This window comes from Pezoporus occidentalis, unplaced genomic scaffold (assembly GCF_034315485.1).
Source record: "Pezoporus occidentalis ecotype Australia unplaced genomic scaffold, CSIRO_AGI_Poc_V1 ctg11, whole genome shotgun sequence".
NCBI lineage: Eukaryota > Metazoa > Chordata > Aves > Psittaciformes > Psittacidae > Pezoporus > Pezoporus occidentalis.
Genome location: NW_026912886.1, coordinates 3262138 through 3288698, shown reverse-complemented (window position 1 = coordinate 3288698; position 26561 = coordinate 3262138). Strand labels below are relative to the sequence as shown.

At 41.3% G+C, this 26561-nt stretch overlaps 2 protein-coding genes across 5 annotated transcripts in view; one reads left to right on the top strand and one right to left on the bottom strand.

The window, feature by feature from the left end:
• Nucleotides 1–282: 282 nt before the first annotated feature.
• CCNB2 (cyclin B2) lies at nucleotides 283–5016 on the top strand. The gene is made up of 9 exons (XM_062627158.1): nucleotides 283–432; nucleotides 1345–1473; nucleotides 1554–1679; nucleotides 2085–2255; nucleotides 2329–2487; nucleotides 2793–3029; nucleotides 3832–3972; nucleotides 4339–4449; nucleotides 4725–5016. The coding sequence occupies exons 1-9, from the start codon at nucleotides 403–405 to the stop codon at nucleotides 4827–4829; spliced, it is 1209 nt and encodes a 402-aa protein (XP_062483142.1). The 5' UTR covers nucleotides 283–402; the 3' UTR covers nucleotides 4830–5016.
• Nucleotides 5017–6595: 1579 nt separating this feature from the next.
• MYO1E (myosin IE) overlaps nucleotides 6596–26561 on the bottom strand; it is an 81975-nt gene continuing 62009 nt past the window's right edge. For all 4 annotated transcript variants that reach the window (XM_062627178.1, XM_062627187.1, XM_062627172.1 and 1 more), the window contains 10 exons: nucleotides 25717–25861; nucleotides 21909–22023; nucleotides 21043–21212; nucleotides 20444–20589; nucleotides 15977–16123; nucleotides 14642–14799; nucleotides 13757–13849; nucleotides 12242–12446; nucleotides 8133–8302; nucleotides 6596–7684 (listed from right to left, as the gene is read on the bottom strand). In XM_062627178.1, coding sequence (XP_062483162.1) covers nucleotides 7608–7684; nucleotides 8133–8302; nucleotides 12242–12446; nucleotides 13757–13849; nucleotides 14642–14799; nucleotides 15977–16123; nucleotides 20444–20589; nucleotides 21043–21212; nucleotides 21909–22023; nucleotides 25717–25861 — 1426 coding nt within the window. In that variant the 3' untranslated portion in view covers nucleotides 6596–7607. The remainder of the gene's footprint in view (nucleotides 7685–8132; nucleotides 8303–12241; nucleotides 12447–13756; nucleotides 13850–14641; nucleotides 14800–15976; nucleotides 16124–20443; nucleotides 20590–21042; nucleotides 21213–21908; nucleotides 22024–25716; nucleotides 25862–26561) is intronic.

The following is a 26561-nucleotide window of genomic DNA, read 5'->3' as shown; positions in this document are numbered from 1 at the left end:
CCTGCGCTCTGGCATGCTGCAGCGGCTCGGGGGTGCGGGGGGGTGCCGGCAGCCGCAGCGGCGCTGCGCTGCCCTGCCCGTGCTCCCTGCGATAGCCCCGCACTTCTCACGGCAGAGCCGCTGCTTGCTGACCTTGGCCTCCCCCCAGCGCCAGCCTCAGCCCCCGCTGAGCCAGCTGCGCGCTTTGACGGAAGTGGTGCAGGCCGTTTCCTGCTTGGGAGGGGCCTGAGAAGGCGGACCAATTGAATACGTGCATCGTACGATTGTGCCCAATGGGAGCGCAGGACGGGGTATAAGAGGAGCCGCAGCGGTCCGCGGCGCTAGTCGCCGGTGCAGCCCGAAGCGGTAGTGAGCGTGTAAGGCCAGGCGTGAGCGGCCGCAGCCTCCCTTTATCTCCCTGCGATGGCTTTACCGGTGACGCGTCGCGCCCCTGTGAGTACTGCTTGTGCCACCGGGGATCGGGGGGAAGGAGGCGAGTCGGGCTGTGGAGAGAGGGAAGGGGGCAGCGAGGGAGCGGAGAGAGGGGAAACGGGAGCGTGAGGGGACAGAGGGAGGCGGCGGGCGGGCCGGGGGTGTGTGAAGGCCCATAGGTCCTGCCGCTTTTTGCCCTCTGGCAGCCGAGCTCAGGGGGTTTGGGTGGCGGTGCGAGCAGGCTGGAAAGGGTTCTGCCCGGGGGGGGGGGGGGGAGCTCCCCGGGGCTTCAGCGTGGAGTGGGACCCGCGGCAGGGCTGGGGGGGGGGGGGAGGCTGCGCGGGGTTGAGGTCTGAGGTGGGGGCACGCGCCTCCCGCGCGGGGGGGGGGGGTCTGCGCTGCGCACGGCACGCGCCCACCGTCACCCTCGTCCTGGGCCGCGGCGGGGGGTGAGGAGCACTAAAGCTGTGGTAACGGGGGGGGCAGGGTCTGTTCGCGATGGCGGCTGGTGGAGGGTCTAATCCTGACCCCGCGAGGAGCCTTAGAGACCTGGTGCCTCGTGTGTAACGTGTGCGCGTGTCGGCATGCGTGACTGGAGTTTGTACGGGCATAAAGAAACGGCGCTGCTCGTGGGAATAAAACTGTAATTACGAGCGAGTGAAGACAACAAACGCGACGCGGTAGGTAAGCACTCTACAAAAAGTGGTCATTGAGGAAGAATGAGATAGGGGGCAGTTGCTCTAATAGCAGAGAGAGTAGTACTCCCTGAAACCTGGGTAGAGGAGACTTCTTCTAAGCATGTGTGAATGAACGGGACATAAAAACCGGTTGAGTAATGGATAGCGTACACAGAAGTATGGTGGTGGTAAGTGCATAATGGAGTTAAGTACCTGAAAGGTCTGAGAGTCTTAAGCTGTGCTTTTATCATTTTAGGTCACTAGAGGGGTGGAAAATGCTCTGATTGACCTTAAGAGTAAAGCTAAAACTCACCTTCCTGGCAGAAGGGCTGCTTTGGAAGAAATAGGGAATAGAGTTACGACAAGAGGAACACGCATAGCTAAGGTAAAGGAACATTTGAAATCCTTCCATAAGGAAAAGGTGGATTACTGGCTCCGTACTAATTGTAATTATTTGGACTGCAGAAAACAGAATGCTCCAAACCATCCATAAAGCCTACAAAAGGACCTAATAAGATGACAAATGCAACTGTACTGCCGAAATCTCCAGCTGCTGTGAATCAAGCTGTGAAAGAAACTGATGTTCCAAAGGTAAGACATAATGATACTGTTCTGATTCTTAATTTGATTTGAGATTTAGAGCTCTAACTTCAGAATAGGTTATCTGTATCTCATTTATTTGATGTATCTGATTTGTCTGCTGAAAAAGATGACGTTTTGGTTTAATGTATGTTGTGTTTAAAGGCTAACATTAAAGTAGTAGAACTAGGTGTTTGAGGTACTGGATGAAGCTTCTGCTTTAGATGGCAGTTACTAGCAGGCTTTCTGATTCTGTCTGTACAGCATCTTGGTGAAAGCTTGCAGTGCTAGAATGCAAACTCAGTTTCAACTTCTTTTATCTTAAGGAACTGTGTTAATAACTGGAGAAAAAAGTGGAAACAGGGGAACGTTGCAGCGTAAACAGTAAATATGTAAGCACTATAATCTGTTCCTTAGGTTCTGTCTCCTGTCCCTATGGATGTATCTATGCAAGAGGAAGATTTGTGCCAAGCCTTCTCTGATGTGTTGCTCAACAATGTAGAAGACATTGATGCTGAGGACTGTGGGGATCCCCAGCTGTGTAGTGACTACGTAAAAGATATCTATGAGTACCTGAGAGAGCTCGAGGTAGGGCATTCTGAGTCTGTGCTTCTGCTGTATAGTGTTGATCTTGTTGCTCACACAGCTTTTCCTTCAACAGCTGCAGCAATCGGTCCGCCCACGTTACCTTGATGGGAAGACGATCAATGGGCGTATGCGTTCCATTTTGGTTGACTGGCTTGTCCAGGTCCACTCAAGATTCCAGCTTTTGCAAGAAACGCTGTATATGTGTGTTGCAGTTATGGATCGCTTCTTACAAGTAAGATATTTTTCAATTCATGTTTGGATTAGGAGACTTGTTCAACTACTGAGTTAGATTTGTAAGGAAAGGATAAATCCTAAGAACCTGCACAGTCCACTCTGTGCAAGCACTCCGTGTAATGTTGCATCTTAACTCTGAGGCTGCTGTCCACTTTGAGCTTGTCATTGTAGGGATGCTTCTGAAATCTCATTTGTGTTATAAGTGTAAGCACTGTTATACTGGTGTTTTAAAATGATAAATTAGAATCTGTTGATTTAGAGTTTGACTTTCTGGGGCCTGATTTTTAAATTCATATGTTGCAGAGTCATCCAGTGCCTCGGAAGAGGCTTCAGTTGGTGGGTGTAACAGCACTACTTCTAGCTTCAAAATATGAAGAGATGTTCTCTCCTGATGTAGCAGACTTTGTTTACATTACTGACAATGCCTACACCAGTAATGAAATCAGAGAAATGGAGATCGTGATTCTTCAAGAGTTAAACTTCAATTTGGGACGACCTCTTCCGATTCATTTCTTGAGAAGAGCATCAAAAGCTGGGGAGGTGGGTACTTGTCCTCATTATCTAGAACTTTCTTAGATGTGTCAAGTCTTACCAGGATTGCTTCTGGCACTTTTATCATTTGATCTTCCTAACTTTCTGCTTACATGCTGGATCAAGAAATTCAGCTATGAAACTCCACCATGTGGAGTAACATGACATCATTATGGCAGCTGGTAGCATTTCATGTTTGTATTTACTGGCCACTGTGTTCAGTCTTTGTGGCAGTAATTTTACTGTTAAACATACAAAGAACAGAATCCTTGCTTTTAATCTTTCGTATGGTGATTTCGGTAGTCCCTAGTGTAAAGGGGAGCAGTGTTGCTGTTCCTCATAACTTCTGGATGTAAATATTATATTGTTTAAGAATAAAAATATTAACTTTGACCAGACAGTTCACTGTCTTGAGTGAACTGCCCACACTTAAAATAGGCTTCAGTTACCTCAACTGACCACTAGATAATGCTCGATGTTAGGGGACTGCTTTAATAAGGATCTCCTTGGCATGTTTTACACTTTTGTGTTATGTTGTGTCCCTCTCCCTCCCAGCGTATTACAGAAGGAGCATTTGTATCCTTGGTTGGGCACAACAGTGCCTGGTACTGCAGTTTCCTGTCTCCCTTGCTTGACTTTGTGTCTGAATTCTATATGGGTGCTAGACGAGACTGGTTTGGATTCCCGTCTCAATTTTGACATGAGTGCCTGTAAACTATTTTTGTCAGTTAATTAATATAACAAACAGTTATGAATTATTATGGTAAGGTGAAGTGAAACTTTGTGGATTAACAAACTCTCAATCTGGTAGGCTGATGCTAAGCAACATACACTAGCAAAATACCTAATGGAGCTGACGCTGATAGACTATGACATGGTTCACCATCGCCCTTCAGAGATTGCAGCTGCTGCATTATGCTTGTCCCGGAAGCTTCTAGGACATAACAAATGGGTAAGTATTATTTTAATAGAGTTAATGAAGGTCATGCTGTAAATAAAGATAGATCTTAATAGTTTTTATGGTACATGTAGAGTAATGAAAGGGTGGACCATGAATAGTGCATTGTAATTCAACTACTGGTTACTTTGCAAGTGTTGCTGCTTTTATGTTGTCTTCAGTGTAGAAATGTGGTTCTTGGCAGTGGTGTCCAGACACCTACTGTGCACCAGAAGCAATTCTGGATCTGTCGCTTATACTACATTTCTTAGCACTCAAGGCTAAGCCATGAAGGTTAGGGCATTGGCTACCCGAAGTGACTGTGCCTTGAGCAGCAATCCCCACCTCATCAGTCTCATATCTCTTGCTGTTACATTGCAGGATGCAAAGCAGGAGTACTATACTGGGTATACAGAAGACAGTCTTGAGATGACTATGAAACATATGGCCAAGAATGTTTTCAAAGTAAATGAGAACTTAACTAAATACACTGTAAGTACCACTACTTAAATTTTTTATATGTTTTAGAGAGAACCTGGCTCCTTAAGTAAATGTTTTGTAGGTTAACTTTAAAGTCTATGCTGTTCTGATAAGGCTGTGAGAGGGTACTGCGTTAGTACTAACTTCAGAGTATTTTTAGACAAACTGTGCTCTTGGTAACTTTGCTTGCTTGTTTTCCAGGTAGTCAGGCTAAGAGACCCAAAATTATAAAATGTCTTATAGGCACAGTATTTATCTTTTGTAATGCTGTTCCTCTACCTCTGCAGGCTACAAAGAACAAGTATGCAAGTAGCAAACTACTGATGATAAGCACAATCCCTCAACTGAACAGCAAGATAATCAAGGACCTGGCTTTACCACTCTTGGGATAATCCTAGGCAGCAAAGATCTGTTGATGTATGCACTTTGTCTTTATCAGCCTGTTGAGGCAAAACTACTGCTCCTTGTACATAGCATTCCAGCTGTACCAGAGACGTTTCAGGTTTGGAAGGTGAAATTTTAAATTTTCTTTGTACTACAACTCTCTGCCTAGAAATAAAGCTTCTCTTTTATGAAAAAGAGTGAATCTTAAAAGGCTCTACCTAGACACATCTGATGTTTAGTGTCCAAGCAAGGCGTCTGACTAAACAGGTGATTGATACAGCTTGTAACTAATGTGGATGATTATTCTCAGAGGTTGTTTCTAGTGAGAATCTCCAGGCATTACAGTGACTTATATTTTAAACTTACCGTTTTCACTGTTAAGGTATGAAACCAGACAGTTTATCTTTTCTTGGTGTCCCTCAAATACGTACTTTATTTCAGTGTCTGGTCTCAAAGTAATACACAGGAATTTTTGTCATGTGTTACACCTTCACATGTGGGGAGGTAGCTAGGCTGGCTGTAACACATACTAGCCTGGTAAATAGTTGTGGTTAGGAACTTTTTCCTTAAAATCTGCTTGATTTCTAAGACCCACTCCAACCTCCCCCACCCCCCAAGCTTTCAATTGCCTCTTCACTCACACCACCCCCCTTTTCTCTTTGTTTTCTTCCGTGTTTGCTTTTTCTTTTTTTTTTTTGCTCTCTTGCTTTCTTTTTTTGCTGTCTTCCATTCTCCCTGCCTTTTCCTAGATTTTGCTGCCCTCACCTAGATTTTTTCCTGCCTTTTCCTTCTTTAGCTTTTATTAGATTTTCCTGTCTTTTCCCTGATTTTCCTGCCTTTTTCTAGATTCTGCTCCTTTCTGGTCTCTCATTTTTCCTGCCTTCTTCTCTCCCTTTTCCTCCCCTTTCTTTTCTTCCATTCTCTTTCCATCCCATCAACCTACCTGGAAGAATACAGTCCAAGCTACCATCAGTAGATTATTCCTTGTCACTTCCCATTTTGCTGTCCTTTGCAGCTATTAAACATCAATATCTGTATACTGAAGGAATACAACTATGTAAGTAGTAGGTCTTCTCTGCCGCATACCTCATTTAAGGCTATTTATTTGTTAACTTAGTGCTATATAACTAATGTTAAGAAGTTACAGACCTGTTAAGTTACACTGACTTTTTACCTGCCTTCTCCTAATACCTCCTCGTCATGAGTGTGCTGGTTCTGATTTAGAACAGCTAAATACTGCAAAAACGGCCTAGAATTCAGTGCTCCCCCTGTGGGAAGGATGTTGTAACTACTGCATTTTATCTTGAGCAGGAGACGACTTTCTCCCATAGGATAAGTCAACCTAGCACTTCCTGCACATGGTGTTGAAAAATGTGCTTGATCATTTTTTGTGTATATGATTCCCCCCAGACTAAGACCCAGCTTCCAGAAGCAGATTCTACCATCTGTGATCCCTTGCTGGAGGGGAGGTTTAAGTGTGCCTAACCTAGACTTAGGCAATAGTTTAGGAGGGAGGGCATTCAAGATTTTTCAATTTTATCTATCTTAAAGCTTATGCAATGTGTTAACATACACAGGATTTTATTTTTTTTTGAGCTGCTCTTAATAACTGAAAATTCATGCACAGCACTTGAGCCTGAGCATGGTGAAAATGTGTTGGAGCAAAGCAAGGGGACTTTTTTCTTTAGAAATCCGGGCAGTAAAATTAACAGACATTGTGAACAGATATGGTTATATATGTAACTGGAAACAAACTGCACAAAGGACAGACCCGTTCAGCTAACCGCTGCTTCTGTTTTATTTTCTGGAGGTTCAGAAGGCAAAGCATGAATGGTGGTAACTAACTGTATGGCAAGCAACAGCCACTCTGGTATGGGAGGCAATCAGATTTGAGCAATAATGCTATTGCCATTTGAAAGGAGTAGTGCATATCTGTAAGTACCTGGCATAAAAACTCTAGAACTACTTCATGAATAACAGCAGTAGAATACTACATTATACATTCATACATGTTTCTATCATATTCAGTTTTTATATACAGTATATGATCTGTTTCTATAAATGTACAGCTCTGCATAAAGACACTTATTACAGGTAGAGCATTAAACATAAATCCAACATGGGCCAGCCATATTACACTATAAATCTCAAAGAAGGCAACATTATTTAGCATACAGTACTATGTGGCTTTCTGTTTTAACTTTTTAGACTGCCTATTGGAGTCCCTAAACACATCAGCAAACACAAAGCGGTTCCATTACAACTCTGTACAGAACTACTTAAATACACCATCACAGTAGGTTTTTAGATGGTAATATCCCAAATTGGCCTAAATCTTTTTTGACATGTAGCAGCATACTTAGCATGTTCTTCCCCAGAATGATCTGCATTAGAGGAAATGTGCATTTAACAACTTCAGTAGATAATTGCAAAGGTTACTGATACTCAGCTGAAGGCACTTATTAGATACAGTCAGTTCAAAGTCCCTGGTCCCAGACTGCAAAGCACCTTTCTGTTTCAGGAAGATGTAAGTTTGAGTACTCTTCGCTTAATAGGTGTTAAAATCAGGTTTTAAATATAATAAATAATTGGTCTGTATGTCCATTGCTGTATGCTTCTGAGACAAAATGATCAAAGTCTGTGCTGTGGGTAACTTCCTGCTCATGTACAACTTCACTGGTGAAAACCCTGCTAGTAATGGCAGATCTCAGAACCACCATGTCCTGAAGGCAAGGAAAAACATCTTCAACCAGAGGTAACTTCATGCCAATTTTTGTCTGAGCCTTTTATATCTTTGTGACGTAATTGTTGGGAAACAGACCTTGTTTCCCTCGTAGTCTTCCTGTCCACCAGCCAGAAGGATCTGTGACAAAGAAAGCAAAGTAGTGAGGTTCTGTAAGCTTTATACCTGAAGAGGCAGCCTTGCAAAGCTGTTACACAAAGTGAGAGCCTTTTTGTAAAGGACTGAGGAGAAATGTGAAGAACTTTAGCTTGCTGATCTTCTGGCTGCATCACTGCCTTAGGAGGTTGCTTTAAAGACACAAAGAGTTAGGACTGGTTTTTAACTTTTTTGGTTCTTGTGCTGTAGCTGTGGTAATTTTCAGCCAAAGCCTGTGACACAATTACAGAATTGGAGATCTGGATACAGATCTGGAGTACCAAATAATGCATACCTCACTGATGAGGTCTGACTGGTGTGGGTGTGGAGACTTCTCTACTCTCTGAGCTGTCATAGAGATTTGCAAGCTTAATGAGGGAGAATAACTGTGGGGTACCTCAAAAAAATCCTGTCTTTTCTTATCAATACATACCTTCTTTAATTATATCAATTACGTCGTTGGCATTAAAGCTAAGCTCGTCTGTGTCCTGAGCATCATACGCATACAGTGCCCTGCACTGTGGTACCTGAGGCTTAGGCTTGGGCTGTGGTTTTGGCCTTCCTCCAGCTGGTGGTGGTCGGTTTGTTGTCTGCCTGCGAACGCTGATGGGAGAAAAAACATAAATGTGCTTTGAAGTATATGACTTGAACCTAAGCCTTATCAACCCCTCTGTGCTAATGGACTGGTTCTAGAGCATATCACAGAACAAGGGGAAAAGGATTCTCTTAGGTTTAAAATAGCCATCTAACACTTCCCTGTGAAAGGCCTAGTTGCCATTTCTTCCCTACAGAAATGGATGAATAGGTACTTCCAAAGAGCAGTTCAAATGCATAGTGCACAGTATAACATTTTAGTGCTCAGGCTAGAATGTAAACAAATGTGTACATGCAGTTCCTGTGTATTTTGGTAGCTACACAGTTCAGTCTGTCTCTCCCCATGCCCCAACCTCACTGCAGTTTCCAGTATTAAAAACAAAGTTCTAGCTCACAGTCTTGCTACTTTACCATTCTTGTGACTAAGCTGTAAGAGACTGTCTCTTTTAAGTTGCCTCAGACTCCAGGGCCATCTATGGACTTGTTCTGTTATAGTCAACTCTGAAGCAACAGGGGAGATGCTGCACAAACTCTGTCACAGCTGTGACCACTCCAAAGATAGGAAGGGGAAAGAGGGAAGAAATGCATTTTGTCAGCTCATCAGGTAATAAAGGCTGGAAGAGAGAACAGGTATTAGATGCAATTTGTCAGTTTAATGTAAATAAATAAATGTGATGAATGATTAAAAACACTGCAGTAATGTGGAGGAGCCAACTGCTATCAGTTCATATAATTCCATAACATCACACAGCTCTTGGAGAGGCTTACAGTTACTTATGCTAAGTTCTAATTTTTATCAGTATGTCTTTGTCTAGTTTTATGTAGCGAACTGCACCAGAAAATGCACTTTGAAGTATGAATTTGAACAGTATTTCAGTTCTAAATTTACCTACTGTGAGAGAGGATTTTCTGCTGTTGTTCAGCATGTATTGACTTTGCTTGGGATAAGGTATGTTATCAAACCTAGACTTACATATGGAAATAAAAATTCAGAGCAAGTCTTAGAAAAGTGGCTCAGCTTTTCTGCAACCACTATAGGACAAGAACATGCTGAATGAGATGTTTTGCTGGAGAGCATGGTGGCTTCTGACTTACTTAGGTTTATATTGGATTGTTAATGATAACTGAAATTTAAAGCTGTCATAGTACCACTGCATCCTTAGCAGCACCACACCTCCCTCCCCCAGTTCGGACGCAGATGCACTGAGGCTCCACTCTGCTGTTTGTGACTTAGTGAGGGCTCTCATTCACTCTATGTGCCTTTGGGCTCTGTATCAATCAGTTCTAGCTCAATTTTCCCTTTGTATGCTTCATCCATGATATCAGTAATAGAGTGAACCTTGCCCTCCAGTTCTGTTCAGCCATGCCTCTACAGACTGTATTTAACCCTGGTCTTGCTATTACCTTTGGTCATTCATCAAGCAGCCCCTGAACTACTCATTTCACAGAGGAAAACTTACCTGAACCACACCGCTGGATGTAGTTAGTAATGATGGTTCTTTTGGGTACAGTAAGAAAGGAGCTCATAATGCAACTCTGTTTTGTACAACTAATTCTTTTTGGTCTGTTGCTGCTGTGAAACTCCCCTAGGATGTGTTTTTCTTAGTGGTGAATGTGTTGGAGAAATTTGAGTGCTGGGACTGGTACTTAACTGGAAGAACTGGAAGGAAGGACAGGCAGAACCCCTCTGGTTTTGGGCTTACCTGCCACCTCCGTTTGTTTGTGAGCCCGACTCTGGTCTCACCTGGTTTTGGAAGTTGATCTTTTTGTCGAAGGATATGCTTACTTGGCTAGATTACTGTGTGTTCCAGCCAGGTCCCTAATGCTTATGCTGGCCAAGGGTAACAGCAGTCCGTGGGCAGCGAGAAGGTGATGGAAAGGAACACACAGCTTGTCCTGGCCGTGTCAGCCAAAGCCAAGCCTGACCTGCGGCGGTGCCACTGTCCCGGCAGCAGGGGGCGCGCGCTGCCGGTTGGTCTGCGCCGCGACACCACCGACATGTGCTGGAGTGTGCCTGAACCAGCTCTTGGGGACACGAATAGACAGGCTCCTGTCACCGTCAGCACTCGTAGCGCCAATAACCGGGTTGTGTCTGTTACGGTGATTACAAGCTGCTCTTCTGACTGTGCTCAGAACATGGGCTTACTGGCACTTACAAAGCATGGAATATACTAAATCAAAATACTCCAATTCCTACACCAGTCCACCACTTTTACAAATGTAAAACCGAACAGTTACCTAAAGTCACCCTCACGGGGCTGCACTCCACTCCTCTCAGAGCAGGCACTTTCCACCATTTCTGACCAAAATGCTATTTTACACTGCAGGTAGAACCACAATTCAATGAACTCGTAGGGTGTACTGGACAGATAGCAACTCACCAATTGTAATGCTACAGTCTACAAAATAACTAACTTTGCTAGGCCCTTTTTAGGTGTTCCCTTACTTTTAGCATCCATATTGTTACTGTGTGTCTCCTACAGCTTTGGCTTGCTTTGAAAGAAAAAAAATCAAGCCACAACAAACCGCAAGAACAAAACAAGCAACCCTCAACTCCTCAACATCCTCTTCTCTCAGAATAAGTTGTTACTTTGTGCTATGTTACTACATACTCTCTTGCTTTACTTACAGCTTCCTGTAGAAAAGCTCAACTTCTACAAAACCTATGCAGAAGTAAGTGATGGATACCTGTTCCTTACTTGTTCTGGTTGCAATTACTGCTGTGGCTGTTGGGGGGGGGGGGTTCTACCCAACCTGAATATATTCATCAGTGAAAACTGTGGCAGGCAGTGAAGATGTCATTTAATACAGTGTTTTGTTGGAGGTGTTTATCATGTGTGTTTACCTGAGCTGCAGAGCATAGAATTGTGTCTGCACTAACCATTACTATGCAAAGTTGTAACACCTGGATTTTTATTCTCTCTCTAACAGAACCTTCCTTGTTGATTTAATATGCTCTGGGACTTGCTTACATCAGAATTGAATAACAACCAGAAACACAAACTGCTTATTCAAAAACAGATTATTTCTCTTTTTGTGCTAGAATTGTTGAATTGACAGAATTCTTTGATTAAGTGGTGCTCAAATTCCCACTGCAGTAAAGCTCCACTAATGTTCTACAAGAGAGGAATAAAAAGGCTAAACTGAAGCCAAAATCAGTTCAGTCATTGGAAAGTTTAGAATTTTGTAAGGCCTTTAACGTTCTGGACCACTAAGGTCCCATAAATACTTGACAGAAGACTTCTGTCTTTTGATTTCCACAAATCGGAGGTTTTGCCTGCTCCAAGACCCAGAGCAGCTGTTTCCAGAGTTGACAACAACTTGTTCTGCTTCCCTCTACTAAGTCCCTGATTTATTGGTTCTGTCTTTCTGCTACAAATCTGGTGGTTTTGATACTTTTGACTCTTGACTACTGCAGAATGCCTAGTGACCTAATAAGACCCACCCCCCATAAACCTTGTAGGATTGTCTTGGGAACATATTCTGGAAGGCCAAATGATGCTAAAACAGTCTTGACTGTCATGCCAAGCCTTCCTCCTTAAAAGAAAGTACAATTTGGGTATATGAGTCTAGAGTCAAAGGTGGAACAAAAAGACTATTAGCCAGCATTTCTGGGCATGAGACTGCCAGAAATCTGCTGTTCATGATCTGCAAACCAGAGGAGAAGAAGGCCTAGTCAAACTCTGCTAAGTGTCCTAATACCCTTAAGTGAAAGTTACCAGGCAAATTGGTAACAGGCAAAAAAACTGGTTCACCTTCATTCCTAAAGGCTTATGAGGAGTATGTGTTTTTAAATCCTATGGAAGATGATGAGATTTTAGAGTACAGCTCAGTAGCACAATCTGGTCATCTCTGTACACAGTGCAAGTCAGATATAAGTCAGTTTGTGTGTGTAAAGCTATTTACAAAAATTGACACCTTTTTCTCAGATTTAATGTAAAATCTTACCCGGCTGCTCCTTGGTCAGGTACTTTCAAGAAATCCAGGCTTTCTGGTTGCTGCGAAATCTTGCCTGATCCTCCTGACAGTTGCCGTGGTAAAGCTGGACGTGTCATATTTGTATACAGGTTTTTCTGATTGGCCCGCTGGTTTCCTGGGGCATGGGGAACTGCTACAAACTGTGGGGGATTTATTACTCCATTTTGCTGCTGACCTAGAAGTAAATAAAGTGTGAACACATCCACTCCAAACTGTAACTCAGTAAAGGTAATCTTGTGTTGATGGCTCAGCTGTCAGATTTGGCTGTCAGCGAGACCCAGCTATAGAGGTACTTCAAAACAATGTTGATTTAGACATAGTTTGCAGTCTGCTGGCAATCTATTTCTGTTTCAAGTCTTCATGGACTTGTGCTCAAGTTAGAGATGTGTGCCTTGGATGTTACAAGCAAGAGGATGTCTGGTAAGGACCTGTCAAAAGCACTGGGAGATGTTTGATTACAAAAGGCCATACTGCAGGAATGAGTAGCCACTGGTGCCTTGGACATGTGTGTAAATTTACATCTGAACCTACACGAGGCAAGTCTGAGCAGTGTCTGCAGGCACAAGGCTTCTTCAACTAATCTTTGGCTTTTTCATCTAACTATAGAACTGCTGAAAGTATTAGAACAGACTTTCTTTGCTCTAACTCACCCCGTGTGAATATTTACTGTGTTCACAGAGAGGTTAACTCTCAACTACAGTAATTTCCCACTTTACTACAAGCAGTTGTAGACCATGCAAGTCCTTAGTTTGACTCTTACAGCTGTGAGGATTGGGAACTGTCTAGTTTGGTGACAGAGACTGGCTGCACACCCAGCTCACACCATTAGCATTGTGCTTCTCAGTAAACAGCAGCTGACTCAAAGTATTCTGGGAGCATAAGTAAAAAAAAAAAACTAAAACCACTTGGGGAATGTTCTGTCAATGGAATATTGTTATCCCTTGACTTCACAGGCTAAATTAATCGTATCTCTCAAGAGCAGAAGTGAAACACCCTAATGACATCAATCCCATGCAGAAAAAGCCAGGCTGCTCACTGGCACAGCTGATACTGCATCTCAGCCTTTAGCATACACAAAAATTATGTATCAGGGTGGGACAACTGAGCATAAACCACATTCTATTGTTTACTGGCACTAAAAGCAGTTTCACTGCAAAGCACTGTCTATGACTTGATAAGTGTTTAGTTTTTACCCTTGAAAGTGGAGAAGGCTAAGGGGTAAGGTTTAAATTCCATGTCTTGCATTAAGTGGCTGAAAATGCCAGCATCCATGACAACCAGGACATCTCTGGTGGAATAGCAGTTTGTCTGCTGACTCAAACAATATGATGCTCAAACAATGCCTACAACTTAAGTATTGCTGACAGGATCTTTTAAAGACAATTTTAAACCTTTACTAGGACCCGACATGTAAAAAAATTGCCAAATGACAAGAGTAAAGTGAAAACTTGAATTCTGTTTTTGCCTGAGGCTAAGAGGACTTACCAGGAGGAGGTGGTGCAGCTCTCATAGGGTAAGTCTGACTTTGAGACCTGCTGGAATACCCTCTATTTTGGGTAAGGTTCCGTCTGGTAGGACCTAAAAAAGAAAACCCAATCATTTAATTATCTAAGGCTAAGTCCTTCTGGCTGCCTGACCCCTACTCTGATCAGAAAGTGCTGATCTTCAGCAACAACGAATCTAAAACATGCAGCACTGGCCGGGATGTTCTACAGCGTTAGGTGCAAAAAAGATGACCTGGGCATACTCTCCCTCTTGAGATCCAGTTCAGCCACAGAATATAAAGTAAAGCTATCTCAAGACTGCAGTAAATGAGGTGCAAAAGACTGTTAGCTTTATGAACTTGTTTATAAACCATGGGTATCTGGCAGAGGAGTACTTTGGACTATACTGTTTCTGATCAGCAATTAGTATGAGAAAAAGGCAGGACGCTTAACTCCAGAGGCTGGTGTAGTTGCAGCTCAATCTCTAGTGATGTACAGATGCTACCTTTCCTCCCATCACAACTTGCTCTGTCCTGATGCAGACCTTTCTTCATCAGCTAGATTGCAGGAACTGCAGGAGCTCTTCAGTCAGACTCCTCCCCAAAATACTTGGCTAATTGTGTGCCATTTGTACTATGTCACACAATTAAATGCCCTCATTTCTTTTGCCACAGAACAAACAATTGCAGACATTTCAGAAACAGTCGGTATATAGTGAAAGCAACAAAATTCCATCATGACCGTTAGGATCTGTAACTTGGATCTTCATTTAAATGTTACAGAGAAATAATAAAGAACATGCTGAGGCTAGAGGCAAGCAAGGAAAGAATCAGCCACTCTATATTTCCGAGTCATTCACTAATGCCTAAAGGAAATTCATACTTACGGGAATTCTTTGGTAACCCTGGTCCAATGCTGATCTGCAGCACCTTATTACTTGGCTTGAGAACAGCTATATCTCCTTGGCCTTGCATAAATTGGACTTGTCGAGAACCACCACTGCTCCAGGGCCCCCAACTCTCCTTTTTCAGCTTCACTTCAAGTCTAATAAATATAAACACATGAACACGTGAATAAAAAGCCAGAAAGTACTTATGGCAAATCAGGACAGTATCACTTGGCAGCAGGTAACTTAGAAATACAAAAAGCTTGGACCAAGAATCTATATTCCCCAAATGATTCAGGTGACAAACTGCCTGATTACATCTCTTTCATGCTTTTTAAAATGTTCTTGTTAATTGATGTTTTAACTTCCCTGCTAGAGCTACTCCAAGGAAGCTTACGATGCCCCAGTGAGGTCAGAGTGTACAGTGAGCATTTGAACAAAACTTTTACTCCTGATACTGGCCTTGGGTTCCCAGCATACAGGAGTATACACTACAGCCATGTTTCACACTTCAGTTGTCTTCCTACATCCTTTCCAAATTAAAATAACCTCCTGTTAACTTTTCTAATTCTTCCACTTTTTCAAATCAAACAAACATACAAATTCAAGGCCTGCTGTTGCTAATCTACTTAGCAGGTAAGAGTATTAACAAAAGCACATATTTGTTGGAATAGTTTCCAGCATGTCCTTACAGCTAAAATGCTCAAACATTGTGTAGGTTTACAGGCTTGTTTCTAAAAAATGTTCCCAATATAATTTACTTAATGAACTCCTTTAGAATTACTGTCACCCTGCATTCCTTGGTCCCTGCAAGAAATATCAGCATTTCACATTGTTACAGTATGTCTCCAGAAACTGTCTTTCAAACTCATTGTTTCCACTCCTAAGTCAAGGTTAAGGACTTGGAAGAGGATGCTCCCTTCTCATGATAGGAAACAGCAGCCAGCACAGAGATGGAGATCTTGCAGTATGGTTGCACATTAATTGTGCAGTGAATGGCTTGGCCCTTACTGTGTGGTGACAGCTCTGCTGGCACACAGGTGCTCTGTAGCACAAAGACGAAGACCCTTGAGCCTAGACGCTGTGTTCAGCAGAACAAAAGCACTTCTTCTATGCACAAAAATAGTGAAAAGTGGGAGATGGCCCAGGTACAATGGTAACCTATTACTTGGATGAGCTAAGCATAGTCTGGTCTCTTTGCACATACAGATTTTTACACTGTGCTGCCTCTTATTATCTTAAAGCAGTGTCAGGAGGCCAAAATCTAGCATTTACTTATATTGGCAGACAGAACAAAGACTATAATTAAAAGCCCATTGAAAAAGCATAACTCACGTATTGCTAAATTTCAGAGGTAGATTTCTTTGTGTTTTTTCTTCAAATCGTTTTGATAAGAGGCTTAAAAACTCAGTTTTGAAGACCGATTCGAGCAAACTATCATATTCCTGTTCATGGAGGATGAAAATGTCATCCTGCATTGTGCTGAAAAGAAATCAGAGCATGTAACATTCACATTAAAATTTCATCAGCAAATACAGTTAGCATTATAATGATATTTGCAGAGTACCCATGGTTAACGCTTAAAAACACATGAAAGTCCAAGCAGCATTAACTGCAGTCTTGCTTTCTGAGACCAAGTTTGGTTTTTTTTTTCCAGGAGCTTTCTGAGAGATAGGAATATTACTCAGTCATTTTATAGTAATAACTTAGCAAAAGAACCATGTGCCATTAAGATTACAATTAAAGTCTGTCTCTTCAATAATGGCAAAACTCGTGCTTAGAGGTGAATTAGAAACTTGAAGATTACTGGAGTAAGGCTGAAACCCAAAGCAAGCAAATTTGGAATGAAAGCTTCCAACTTTTTGTTAGCTTTAGTTTGGACTGGTTTAACACAGTGTACAAACCACACACGGTTCCAATGCCACCTTTGGACCAACCACTATTTACACCTGCTGAAGATGTGAAACCACAGAACTATATCCACATCAGTAATTTGGCAAGGCTGGTTTCTGACCTCCCAGAGTCCCCACACTAAAAAAAGAGTTCCGCTGTGTCCTAGCCAGGATTACTATTGTTCCAGCATGCTTCTAAGATTTTGTATGTGTATCGTTCTTCCTTTGAGTAGCATGTTGGCATACTTCCTAGCTATAACTACACTGGAGCCCGTCTGCTTCTGCATCCTTTCCACAAAGAAGGATAAACAAAGCTTTCCAAAGAAAACTGTAAGACCTGAAAATGGAGGCCATGGGTTCCCCCCTTACTTCCTGACTTGAATAGCATATAAGCAACCACAGGATGCTCTGGTTCGATTTGCCAATCCCACAGTAAACCAACTGTATTTTGAAACTAGTTAAAAATCCGTGCATATTTCTGTTCCTTTCTTAATGCTAGAATCCATTCCCTTTCCTAGTAGATTAATTTTCCGCCTCCCTTACTTCTTAATGCCTCATCCATATTCCCATGCAGCCACCTGAGAGCAATCTAGTGTAGGAAAATGTGTCTGGAAGAAGAGGCAGCACAAGACTCTTGACAGATATGGAGAGCTGAGAATTGCCTAGCCTTATCACAAGACAATAATCAATCACAGCATGGTATTTCACAAAATGGAGTATAATCATTGAAGAAAGGAGTGTTAAGTTAAACACTGTTAAATATTCCCGGCAAAACATGGGTGACTCCATTTCATGGTTGTTTATTCCATAGCAGAGAGTCTGAAGCCAAAGCTTCTCTGCTCTTTTGTCAATGTTGTTGGCCAATCTTCTGCTGCTATTACTAATACCAGAAAATAATGTTTTATAATAGTAATTTATTTCAATAAATATCACCTAGTAAGCAAAAAAGGCACTCTCAATCTGCATCTCTTTCTGGAGAAATGGACCTTTCACATCCTACTGGATTTAGAGCTGACATTCATTATGAGTTAAGGCTGTGGTAGCCAGGTGAAGGGCAAGTCCAAGTTACACACCTGTCTCTAAAAGCCAGCTTCTTACTATAGTTTGCAGAACAACACTATCACACAAAGAAGGTGCCAATATCTCACCTAAATCTATATATGTATGTATTGCTTTAATGTTTCAGAGTAACTCCAAGTAAATTAATTGACTCAACATACAGCTCAGGAAAAAAAACTAAACCCAACCCCTATGTCTATTTGCCTTCATTACTGTTTTCTGTTCCTAATTACCCAGCAGTCACAGATTTCCACTTCAAGCATGCTCATCCCTTTTGCTCTCCCAGGTGGTTTGCCCGATTGCTGACTCTATAAATCTGACAGGGGGAAGCAGGTCTTTCTTTCTGACTCCAACTTCTCATTTGGTTACTGAAGGCTACTAACTGTGAGTACCTTTTTATGCAGAATTAAAAATAGCTTCATAGTGTGTCAAGAGGTAGAGGTGCTCTTGACTATCACATAAGAGACTTGAGACATTAGGTAAAGGCTGACTCTACCTACCACTTGTGTACTTTACAATATCCTTTCAAGCCCTGAAATCTTCCCCATAGTTTGGAAAAGGGTGTACGAAACTACAAACATACCTAATTGGTATTCAAAAGAGCAGTAAGAGAGCTATGAAGAATAAAAGCATGACCTCCTTTCCTATCCTCAAGCAAGCTAGAGGCTCAGCAAGGCTTCTATGAGGTTTGTAAGAAAAGCCCAAGACCTGCAGCAAGTATTATCCAGTCAGTGGTACTTTTTTCTCTGATTTGGCAAGAGTCTGACTTCACAATACCGTTAGGATGTCCTGTGTCAATCCTTATCAGGTGAATTATAAAGCTCAGTTATTTGTTGTTACTAAAAGTGCAAGAACATTTCTGTGAGTATGGATTGTCATTCTCAGCTCTTGAAATAAATTCCAAATTGGGCATCTGCACTTTGAATTGCAGCCTCTTTAGTAATTTAAATTATTAGGAAGTGTTAACTGCTGCTAATGCATGTCACTAGTGCTAATTACTCTGCCTTTGTCCCTGAGTGTATGGATACAAGCTTGTGTCAGTAATTCATGCATGGTTTCTAGACATAAACTGTTCAGATAGATAGCAGTGCAAGAATCCAGTTATCCTCTCTCTCCCATTTAAAATATATTTCATTTTGTATTGATTTAGCTAAAACTCCATTTAGCTAAAAATTCCATGAAAAACTGGTTGGTTGGCTTGGGTCTGCCCCCTCCCCCCTCCAAGTACATAGTAGGTAATATACATACTAAATAAAGGTTTCACTCTAGTTTTATTAAATGTAGAGTGTTAAATATTACAAGTGTTAACTCTTGTCACTGAGACAAGATCATCTCAGATTTGAGAAAAGTAGTAACTTTTACAGCCTCTGCAGCCACACCATTGTATTACTACTACATCACTTAAATGCAGAGTTAAGAGATCCCTTAATTAGACTCATTTTGAACTCAGACCATACTAACACAGTAACAGGGAAAAGCCTGCTTTCCTCCATAGATTTTTAAGGGCTTGGTTTTGGAGTAATACCTGGACAGTTTGATAGCTTGCTTTCAGCATATGCAAAACCAGGGTTGTTGGTTTTTTTTACAACAAAATAAAATCAATAAACTAGATTCAAAACATTATTGGACATAATATAACATACGTATTTCCTCTGAACAAAACATATTTGCTTTTGCTTCTGAAGGTTCTGTGGAACTGCTATTGACATGTGAGAGGAGTGTAACAGCTTTCACTAACTTGGCAGGCAGCCGTTCTTTTAGCTGACTCAATGTGACTATGCCTTTGGAATGCTACAGGCCCAACTCAAGCATCTGGCTGCAATCTGTTCAGGGTTTGCACAGCACACAGTCCAGACTGAGCACTACAAAGACAGGTTCTGCTCCCATTTTGTTGCAGCTTTCCTTATAAAGATGTATGATAAATAAACAACAGGTCTTGAAATTGGTACGGTGAGCAGACACATTTTACAGATGTTCCCCTAATCTTGAAATGGCTGTGAAGCCTTCTGAAAAAATGAAATCTGCTGTTTTGAAGTATTGGATAATGTCAGCAACAAGATTTCTGGCTATGCTAATGGGAACATTTTATAAGCATATACTAAAAAAACCTCCGCAGTAGCTATCAATACACTCAATTATGGACTTGTAGTTATTTACTGCAATATTTAAAGCACATTTCTTGCCATGGATCTGGATCATTTCGTATTAAATGACATTCAGCTACCAGCTCTGATAAACTGCAGTAACAAATGCAGAGGTATCCAGAGGCTTTGTTCTCTGATCTTCAAAAGGATGAAATGATATAGGCAAGAATACACTGGTCTTACAGGCAGTTTCTTTCTGGTTTTGCTCACTTAACTGGGTTTATCTGCTCTGTGTGGACACCATTCAGTCAACGGAAGTGATGGGAAATCCAACTAGAAAAAAATTAGTAGCTCACCAGTGAGATAACACCCCTTTAGGAAGCAGTGGACATGTACAAGATGAACTTCTATAAGAATTATTTCTGGGATACAAGCTTGAGCCATAACTTAATACAATGTGGTTGTACACGGTGAACATACGCATCGCAAAGTAAGTTTTGGAGATGCACCAGACTGGTGAGGCCAGTGTAAGTGAAACATTTTAACAACTCGTCAGAAAGTGTTTGTGTGGCTGGCTATGAACATCTATTGCTATAGCACACTTGGTAGGGCTGGGATTGGAAAAAAAAAAAAGAAAATCAAGCTTCAGCTTTCTTTGCAATATTAAATTAATACAGTTTAAGAAATCCACACTCCATCAACCAACTTATTTCTCCCATCCTACACAGATTTCTGTGTCAATGGAAAGCCATTTTCAAGGTACTGACCTTAGAGAAACAGAAAGAATTCTCTCCACCTCCATCCTTCGCTTTAAGACTTCCTTCACTTGGCCTTTCTCTGGACCCTGCTTTATCTTCTCACGCCCAATCAGGTATATGCATTTTGGAGTGAGGACAAGATCTCGCTTCACACTCTGAAACACAAAATCGTTTGAAAATACATAGCATGGGGAGATCAATGCGCTAATGTGATGCCATTCCAAAGATACACAATGTACTGTGATTTGGGCAATACTGGTAGTATTTGGTTCAAGTGGAAAAAAATTAATAATACTGATAGGATTAACCACACAACCTCAGAGTCAGATTGCACAAGACAGCAGCTTTGTTCCCTATTTCCTAACTAATGTAGCTTTCTGTCCAGCAAGTCCCATAAAGCCTTCATCCTGGGACAACAGATTTAACAATGGCAACGTTCCAATCACAAGGGTGTAGCTGCTTCCATGTATTCCACTGGATTCCATTTTTTTAAGCTGGAATCCTAGATGGTATGACACTAACATGATGGAGTTTCCATTAAAGGATGGTAGTGCTATCTGCAACTCCCTAATGAACTAATCATTAGTGGATGCTGCTCTTAAACCTACCTTAAACCGTCTGTCATATTTTGTTACAGTGTCTGCAAAATCAATCTTCTCTCGTTTGCCTACAAACTGGCGTAGCTCTGGATGGTCCTCCATGCCTATGTAATCGCCCACAAAATTCCTGTTAATGCTGTTCCGTCTTCTCTCTTTCTTGTTCAGCAATAGATCTGATGCTTAAATACCAAAAAGAGATATTGATTAATAGTATTTACTGAATTTTCTAAATTCATGATCTCAAAGAGCCAACTGTTTCAAGCAGAACTTTTTGGGAAGAAGTCATAACCAAATTGTTTATAATATGGAAAAAAAACAATGAAGCACTATTACTGATCTTCTATATAGTGATCCATGTAATTATTAAATCCATTCCTAATGAAATACACCATTAGCAAGCTCATCAATTCTGGTGAATCAGGAGCACTTCAGCAACTAAAGAATTTCTCACTGCTGGAAATTGAAACTAGCTCTCACAAACTCAGAATGTTGTTCATTCACGTGATCCAGGTCATGTATTCAATTAAGCATTACACTCCTCGGAATAATCTGTATCATCTACAGACCATCTAAGTCCTGTATAACTGTGGGAAGCTTCTCCTTTTTCACTTCACCGGAACATCTCTGATCAATGTCCTACTCAGTCTGGCTTTGTTGTCAGAGCAAAACACTGGGTAGTCCAAGAAATTCATGCATGCAGAGCAGCCAACCTCTTCAGTGGTATCTTAGGGGTCTAACATTTTGCAGTCATTCCTAGACCGTCATGTGCAATGTCATGGCTTGCTCTATAGAGAGGGAGGTATTTCCTTAATCTCTCGTGGCACTCTCTCCTAGAATTGTGTGTGAAGTATCTGTCATCAGAAGTTACGACTTACCTTCTTCTCTCATCTGTACGTATTTTTTCCTGGCCATGTATTTCCTCCATGCCTTCTGGATGGCTCTGGCATATCCATCATACTTTCTCTCTCTCATCTCTTCTAACAAAAACAGCTGTACAAAGAGACAGTAGCGTGGGGGTCAAGCATTTCATATTAAAAGGTTAAGAAAAAGCTGTATTTCACTTTCAACAACCTTCCCGTGCATTTCACTCAAGATTCAAGCTGCTCTACCACAACTATGGGTTCTGAGATCAGAATGTTAAGGTAGCCTTTTCTGGACAAAATCTGATGCTTGAGTGGTTCTAGTTTTTACCAGTCTATCCATTAATCTTGATATCTAATGATGAAAGAAGAGGAAGCCCTGAAATATTCTATGGTACAATTCAAGGTTCTCCTCTGGGCCTCCATCCAGCCTCCATCTTCTCATTCTCCAAAATTTGTATTTCTCTTGTTAGAGTATTACCATGTCTATGGGAATCTGTGCGATCTGTAACACAACACCGTGTTCACATGCAACTTTCTTCCCTGCCTGAATTTCCTACTTTCATGTCCACTGGCTCCATTCTTTTCCAAAGAAGTTTGTCAGCTGGCTTCATGATTTACAGCTGTGATCTTAAAATTCACTATGACAAATAAGATTTTTAAGTGTAAATTATTGTCAGAATTCAAGAGAAAATGCTGATTTATCAAAACAGAAATGGAATGTGCATCCCCGGTTTTGAGAATTTCCCAGGTCAACTAAAATACATGTAAGTTGAATGCGTTAGCAACTTCTATAGCCTTTTTTCTTGTCTCATCAGCACAAGCATTTGGCTAACAATCACAGTACTAAATCAGACCACTGAAATGACTGTTGCTGATTATTTCCCTCTATTGTGTTCACCATTTGTAAGGACTTTTCTTCTGGCTTTCAAGAGATAAAATCAGTAAAAGCAGGTATATCAAGAAGCAAACCTCGCCTTTAAGGTCCTTTTTTTAAATTTGCTGCCCTAAACCATCCAAATATAGAAAAAGTACTCTTGCTCATATTGATCTTAAAGAGGAAACTTGATCTAGTGCAAACCATTCCCGCAGAACCTCACTTGCTCTTGGAACAGTTATTTATTCAGGCATGTAATGGAAATGTAAACAACGAAGCCTCCTTTCTGCCACCCATAAAACCTTATTTCACAGTTGGCAACTCTCCATCTACAGCAAGTTTACTAAAAAAGAAATCTCTTCCCAAACACACAAGCTCTAGATGGGGTTTCAGCACAGGCCTGAGTGCTCCTGATAAAAAAGCCTTCTCAGCTTCAGCAATGGCATGATCAAGCACTTGCACAATTCAGGTTACAGTAACAATATTGATGTAATCTCTTGTAAGTACTTACCATTTATTTCTCTAACAATACTGCTAATTACAAAATCTCTAGTTAAAATTGTCTTATCACCTGCAGCTGAAGGTAATTAAGGAAGTTCAATGAAAACACTTAAAATGTGTTCCTAAGTTATAAAAATACTGTGTGAACCCTTTCCTAAATTGTGTTATAGATCCTCCCCTCACACTGCCAAGCAAAACAAATCTTCTTCATCTGATTAACCAAAAACAGGTGAAACAGCACCAGGTGCTCTCTGGCAGTACAAAAATTGTCATTTACCTCTAAAAGATGATTTTTCTTCAAAGGAACATAACCCTAAGCCAATACTTCAACAATATGACAGACAACTGTCTTTGATGCAAGAACATGTAAATAAAGCCGTAGAATAATTCAGCTCATAGAAACTTTTTTCAACTTAAAATGAAAAAGGCCCAGACTATTTTTAGTACTTGTTTAAAAACTGATTTCATGGCATTTAAAAAAAAAAAATTAAAGAAAACGCACACAGTAAATTAAAACATTTACATTAAAACAATAATGCAACCCCCAAAAAGTCTTATTATTTCCAGTCAAGCTCATGTTGTCTCAACCTGCAGGACAGCCCTTCAGCAGAACTCACAGATATCATTAAATGGCATACACATGCAACCAGGACTTAGTATTACAAAAATGCATTACAATAGGAATGTGCATCCTCTAGAAAACAATTTCTTTCTCTTGGAAACAACCTAGTAGCGTATGATATTGGGGAACAGAAGATGAATGTTTGGTTATTTCAGCGTGAAGGGGAACTAGATCCATCAATCCTAGGTGAGCGCTTGCCACCTGGCTATTCAACAGAAGATAAGACAGCAGCAAATAAGTTAATTTCTTTCTTTGAAAAAAACAAACCAAACCAACAACATAAAGTAGCAAAACATGGAGAAAACAGCCATCACACTGTTGTTTGTTATTTTTTTTTAGTTTCTCTTCTTAACTGTTTATCTCCTAAACTGAGGTTGTATTTGGTTTGGAATTAAGCACAATGAACAGCATGGAGGCAAATGAGTTCACAGTGAAAGCAAGAAGATCTGGTTTGCTACAGTGTAAAATACTGAAAATCAGAATGGAAGAGGTTGCTTAAATTACTAATACTGGATCCTTACAGTTACGAGCATCTAAGTTGTCTGTATTAATGTGAACAGATACTTGACCACAATGTGTACCTGTCACCACCCTATAATAAACTTGAGGTCATCAGTAAAGGACTAGAAGTCACAACTGTAATGCCACAAGATACACAGACATCCACTAATGTCCAAGGTTATCATGCTGACTTTGCTAGAGTGAACGCCACAATAATCTTAGGAAATTAATCATGGCCAGTGCTACAGAGAAAAGCAGATGAAGCTCATAATTCCTCATAATGGGCTAGCTAAGGTGTTGCTTGCAATGACTAAGTAGGATTAATCCTATACTAGAATTTCCTGCTCTGCCAACATGCACCTAAGTATTCTAATAACCTACCTCTTGAACACTACACGCTTTACCATGTAAACCTGTCTCTCGGACAGGTTTTACCTTTCTAGGTAAAGTCCCATTATTCCTGAACAGAGATGATACTATCTTACCCTATTAACGGTAGAAATGACAATTTCTTTTACACCTTGGAGAAGCTTTATTGTTTTCCCTTTAACAGATATGTTACCGTGTGATTATGGCAGTAGAAGTGTTCTGGTTTTATTTTGATATGTAACTTCAGGTAAAGCACCAAGAAACCACCTAACATTCAAATGCAAGGTATGCTATATAAACTAAGCCTGACTGCTTCTGATAAATAAGGAACACATGATGGCGAGTAGAGCACAGTTTCTCCTTGACAACTTTTCTGAACAGTGATGTAAGAAAACTTTTTTTGAGCAGATTTTGTGCAAGTTAGCAGTCACATGATAAAAACAGCCTTATGATGCCTCTAAAGTCCTCCGAATGAGATTCCAAATTGCTGTCATCCTGGAGCACTGATGCAATGATGCATAACACATCCTTAGTTAACTGGTGGCTATTCTATTTTCATCAGTAGTTCTTGTACTGAGAAGAGGACCTATTTTCTTGAGCTAACTATCATGTATTCTTCCATGCTATGATATTCCTTCATATGACAGATTCTCTGACAGAAAGTTACCATATGCAACCTGACACCAAAGCATCTTCATATCCCATCTCCTCCTCTTGATGCATTTAAAGCTCTTCGCATTCATTTAAAAACCACACAAGGTCCTTCTGACCTGTACCAGTTATGGAAGTGCCTAAAACAACCTTGAGGCACCTGTGAGAGACTGGCTCAGCCCTACTTGCATTCTTAAGCTTCTCCCACCTTAGCAGATACCATGTCAGCTTTGGAGTGTGGAGGCCTCTTACTTCAGCAAAAGAGTTTGATATTTTAAAGATTCAGGTTTTGCCACACTTACAGACTCTGGAGCTTTGATGAAGACTTTGGATTTCCCAAGCTGGTATTGGTCAGGATCCATGTTGACTGACTGAAGCAGGTGGAGAACTCCTTGTTTCTCATCTCCTTTCCAGGAAGGCCAAGTTGCCTTGGTCAGAATGGCGTACCTTAACCACCAAGGGGAAGAGATTAAAACCTGATATCAAACAGCCACAGTCTAGTATTGCCCTGGGAGTAGGGTTGACATTTTTGCCAGGGCTTACAGAAGCCTGCAGTGCGGGAAGATGCACAGTATTATGATGTTACTTGTTGAGCAAGACCAAACAAGTGCAACAAGACAACAGTGCCTAGAAGTCTCACATTTCCAGCTGCCAAGTTACTATTTGGTGACTGCAACAGCTGATTACAGAAAGTTCTGCTGTGACCTCCTTAAGTCCATGGCAAGGGTATATATTAGCAATGACTTATTATGATCCAGATTTAAGTACCTACATCACTGCTATTCTGGATTCATTCCCAAGCATGTGGCAGATTTCCCACTCAAGCCTTGCCTGTGTTATTCTTACAAAGTCCTTTTTTGTTTCTAAGCAAGTTTCCAGCTCATGCTCCTACCCACTTCTTCAACAGCTGGTCTGTGTTTAGCAAAGAGACACTCTTGGCTTTATCCTTGAAAGCCTCTGGCGTGGCCTCTGGTGCAAGAGAAAAGATACAGTGATGTTGATGCTACCTAGAGGGAACACTGGGAACTGACAAACCAAAGGGGAGGAGGAGGCAGCAGGGAAGTGCTATGATAATGTCTTTGACAGTCAGTCTTCTGTCTCATGGCATTTTCTTTCAGCCTTGAAACTGAGGTGGCTGCCAGGTTGC

Bases quoted from the DNA above. Each gene is read 5' to 3' on its own strand.
- CCNB2 (XM_062627158.1), top strand. From the start codon at position 403: ATGGCTTTACCGGTGACGCGTCGCGCCCCT. The intron at 1,680-2,084 runs GTAAGACATAAT...TCTGTTCCTTAG, and splicing joins AAGAAACTGATGTTCCAAAG to GTTCTGTCTCCTGTCCCTAT. The intron at 2,256-2,328 runs GTAGGGCATTCT...TTCCTTCAACAG, and splicing joins AGTACCTGAGAGAGCTCGAG to CTGCAGCAATCGGTCCGCCC.